General features: G+C 36.9%; 1 protein-coding gene across 1 annotated transcript; it reads right to left on the minus strand.

Moving 5' to 3' along the window:
* Nucleotides 1–1,762: 1,762 nt before the first annotated feature.
* Nucleotides 1,763–3,014, minus strand: LOC128183749 (uncharacterized). The gene is made up of 2 exons (XM_052852902.1): nt 2,785–3,014; nt 1,763–2,579 (listed from the first exon to the last, which is right to left on the minus strand). Exons 1-2 carry the CDS (start codon nt 3,012–3,014, stop codon nt 1,763–1,765), a joined length of 1,047 nt encoding a protein of 348 aa, XP_052708862.1.
* Between the last annotated feature and the right edge of the window lie 1,056 nt (nt 3,015–4,070).

Here is a 4,070-nt window from a genome sequence, read left to right on the forward strand (position 1 = left end):
AATTCTTTATAATTTTTTGGGGGTTTCAAAATTATTGTAGGGGTGAGCGCAGTCTCTGTATCTTAATCTGTGCCTATAACTAATTAAAGTATGTTTGTTTCCTATAATGAGTTAATCGGTGAAATCTCTCTCTCTCTCTCTCTCTGTCTCTCTCTCTCTCTCCCAGTTCATCCGGTTATAAAATAAAATATGGATAATGAACCAAAAATGCATGATTTAATTTGATGATCGGTTTTAGGTTTGTATTTTTTACTATTTTCATTCTTTCTAGGTCTAACTCTAGATCTGCTAGATACATGTTAAAGATGAAAAGACTCTCAACTGCCTTTGTTATATCGGGCAGGATATTACTGCTTTGTTTGTCTAGACATAGTTTTGTTCGTTTGTGTATATCTAACTAGAGTATATTGTTTGTCCAACTTAAGAAAACCCCTGGAACTAACACCGAATATACAAGATATACACAACAGGTGTGTCGTGTGCCCTGGTGCATGTCAGGGTTTCTAAAGGCGTTGAATCTTAGTATGTACGAGTATACGATAAGTCTAGTGAATAAAAGTTAATTTACATTTGTAATTCATTTTCAATGTATTATTTCCTAGCTCTGGGTTTCAAAAATGTTACGTCTACAAATTAACGATACATGTATGTAAGAGTAAAATCTTGAGGCTAATTAATAAATGTACCGGTGATCATAAATAGGGGTTAATCATTTAAATATATGTATAAGGATAAATATGTCACATACCCGGCCTGGTACATCATACAATTGTATGTACAATTATATGTATACATCATTTGCAATTGCTACATGCAGTAAATACGTCACCGGTAATCGGTAATATTGTTTGTTATAGAATTGATAGTTTAAAAATCATGTAAACAATTTAAAAATATTTAAACATACTTGAACGGCGCCGCGATCATGAAAACCGCGAAATTGCGGGAAATTGAACAAATACCCCAATAGTTTCAATGCATTTAATATAAGAAATGATTTCATTTTCTTTCTTACATTTTTATAGCTATAAATTAGATGAACGTATATCTACTCGGTTTAAATTTATTAACTAAGAAAGCCTACTAGTGAGCCTAACGGTTTCCATTTACGTATAATATATGTTTGTTCCCTGAAGACCAAGTTCCGTATTTCATTCTAAATACATGCATGCATGTTATTTATATATTAGATATAATTGACTGTTACAAACTGAATGGTTTGTCAATGGTTTGTCAAAATCTTTTCAAGTAAACACAGTCAATACATTGATTCAATATCCACTGATGTATAAGATATAAAAACACTCATAAATATGTAAGTTGCCGTCCTGCAGAGGAAGTGTGGTGATGCTAGTAAACAAAGGGTCCCGGGTCCAATTCTCGCCGTGGGCGTTGGTTTTTTTTAATTTCATTTTATTTTCTAGAACAAAAACCGTTTTTAATACCTTTCCTTTCATAAAGTTAATACATTTTGTTGGTAAATTAAGCACAATGTTGAATTTAATTTTGTTAATGGCTTAAAGGTGGCTTAAAGGTAGCTTAAAGGTAGCTTAAAGGTGGCTTAAAGAAGTTTGGACATTAAGGACCTATAAATTGTCCTTAAAGGTGGCTTAAAGATAGTCTTTAAGCTGCCTTTAAGCCATCTTTACGCTTTCTTTAAGCCACCTTTAAGCAACACATATAGCTTAAAAGGGGCTTAAAGATCGTCTTTAAGCTACCTTTAAACACCTTTAAGCTGTCTTTAAGGAGGACTTAAAGATGGTCATTCATCCTGTGTTTCATGATCAGCGAATATCACATCCTTATTGCTTGTTTTCTGAGTAAGAAGACTTGAAGGGGATAACAGAAGGGGATTTTCAGGATCTGTGGACATTGGCACTAAAGGTCTTGAGTTGAAAATGGAAGAGGCTTCCGCTAAAAATGTAGTGAGAACCTCATGAATTAAACTCCTAGATCCATAATCAAGAAGGATCGCATCCAATATGTGTCTTGTAGTCCCGATCATGCGTTCCCACACTCCTCCCATGTGAGAGGAGTGAGAAGGGTTGAAGATCCAGGTCGTTCTCTGTTCGTTGAGAAAGTTGTGAAGGTGTTTTTCTTCCACGTTGATGACATTGACTTTCAGCTCCTTTGCAGCACCAATAAAATTTGTTCCCCTGTCTGAACGAAGGACTTGAACAGGTATGGTGATAAGCCGACGAAGCGCATTAATAAATGAGGAGGATGTCACTTCTTCCACAACTTCAATATGCATGGCCCTGGTAGTGAGGCAAGTGAATAGAGCGGCCCATCTTTTACTATTTGCTGCACCACCTCTGGTACGTCGTGAAATGATGTCCCATGTTCCAAATATATCGACTCCAACAGAAGAGAATGGTGGTTGTCCAGGTATGAGACGATCCTCGGGCAAGTCGGAGATTTTCTGATGTTTAGGATTTTTCCGAAGTTTTCTGCAAGTGACGTACTTATGCAGAACAGATGAAATGAGTCTTTTACCTCCGATGATCCAAAATCCAGAAGAACGAATATGACCCTCTGTTATATGACGTCCTTGGGTGCTGACATATTCATGAAGTTTTCTGACAATAAGAGTAGTAACATGATGTTTTGCAGGCAAAATGATTGGATTCTTAAATAGAGGATCATCATTGTATTTATTCAAGCGACCACCAACACGCAAAATCCTTTCACTGTCGATGTAGGGGTCAGGTGTCTGAATGGAAATATTTCTCGACACAGGCTTAGAGTCTAATATTTTCAATTTCCTCTAACTAGAATTTCTACTGAATGTCTCTAATAATAACTGTTTCAGTGTTGTGAAGAAGTTGAACATCACTCAATTTGCTCTTAGTGTTATGACAATTCTGAATGAAACCATAAACTTTAGCAACTGCAGCAACCAGTTTGTTACACTTTGAGAATCCTGTAAGGAGTTCATTGTCCAGACCCACAGCTGTTTTTGTGTCAATATCAGTTTTATTACAGCGGATTTCTTTATCCTCTTCGGGGCTCATTTAAGGATATTGTTCAATAGAGGGCACAATATCCATGTTTTCTATGTTTGAAAGCCATGCACACTTTTCCATTTCATTTGGAAGAATTCCTCTTGTGCTCACATCTGCTAGATTCAGTTCACTGCAAATATAGTACCAATGGGTCGGACTGCTGAGACTGTGGATACGAGCAATGCGGTTAGCCACATGCACAAGGAAACGTTTTTTCGTGTTGTTAATATGTATATCCTAATACAATACGACTGTCACTGAAGAACTTGATGTCATCTATTTTCACTTTTAACTGTTCCTTGGCTATTTGTGTTATATCGGTAGCAAGTACTGCGGCATATAGCTCTAGTCTAGGAATTGTATGTCCACTAACAGGTGCCACTTTTGCTTTTCCTAGAACAAATCCTTGAGATGAAGAACCATCTGAATACTTTGCCTTTAAATAACAAACAGCAGCTATGGCTAGTTCAGACGCATCACAGTAAACTAGCAACTCCCTTCTAAGCGCTTCACACAATTTGGGAACAATCACACGAGGAATACGTAAGTTTTTTCCAAATCAGGTTATTTTTCCATTTTTCCCATTCTTTGAGCAAATGTTCAGGTAGGGCTTCATCCCAGATGGAGGTGTTTGACACAACTTTACGCAGAATAATCTTGCCTTGTATGAATCGCTGATCAATGACGTGATGGGCTTCTTGAAGATCCCGTCCAATTAGCAAGAGGATCTCCATAGATGGATCCAATGGATGTAGATCTCGAGCAATATCCTGCAAATGTGGATAATGAAGAGCGATATCCGGGGTTTCCAAATGTTCACTTAACATAACTTTGGATCACTTTCATAGGACGCTCGAAGGCTCATGATCAATCTGTGAGCTTCTGAGTTTTTGTTCGTACAGTTTGTCAAAAGAGTCATTTCTTCTAACGGAGAACAGGAGATTTCTGACACCATTGTCATTAACTGCGTTTTCCACACCACATATCTACCTGATTTGTCATCAAAACATTGTTGCTGAAAACTTTCCAACAATAAGTTTTTCTTGAAAAGATAATTTGAGGAAT

The sequence above is a fragment of the Crassostrea angulata genome, chromosome 5 (assembly GCF_025612915.1).
Source record: "Crassostrea angulata isolate pt1a10 chromosome 5, ASM2561291v2, whole genome shotgun sequence".
Classification (NCBI taxonomy): Eukaryota; Metazoa; Mollusca; class Bivalvia; order Ostreida; family Ostreidae; genus Magallana; species Magallana angulata.

Coding starts and splice junctions, on each gene's coding strand:
- LOC128183749 (XM_052852902.1), bottom strand. CDS start 3,014: ATGAGCCCCGAAGAGGATAAAGAAATCCGCTGTAATAAAACTGATATT. Junction 2,580..2,784: donor GTTATTATTAGAGACATTCA/GTAGAAATTCTA, acceptor TCTTATTGTCAG/AAAACTTCATGAATATGTCA.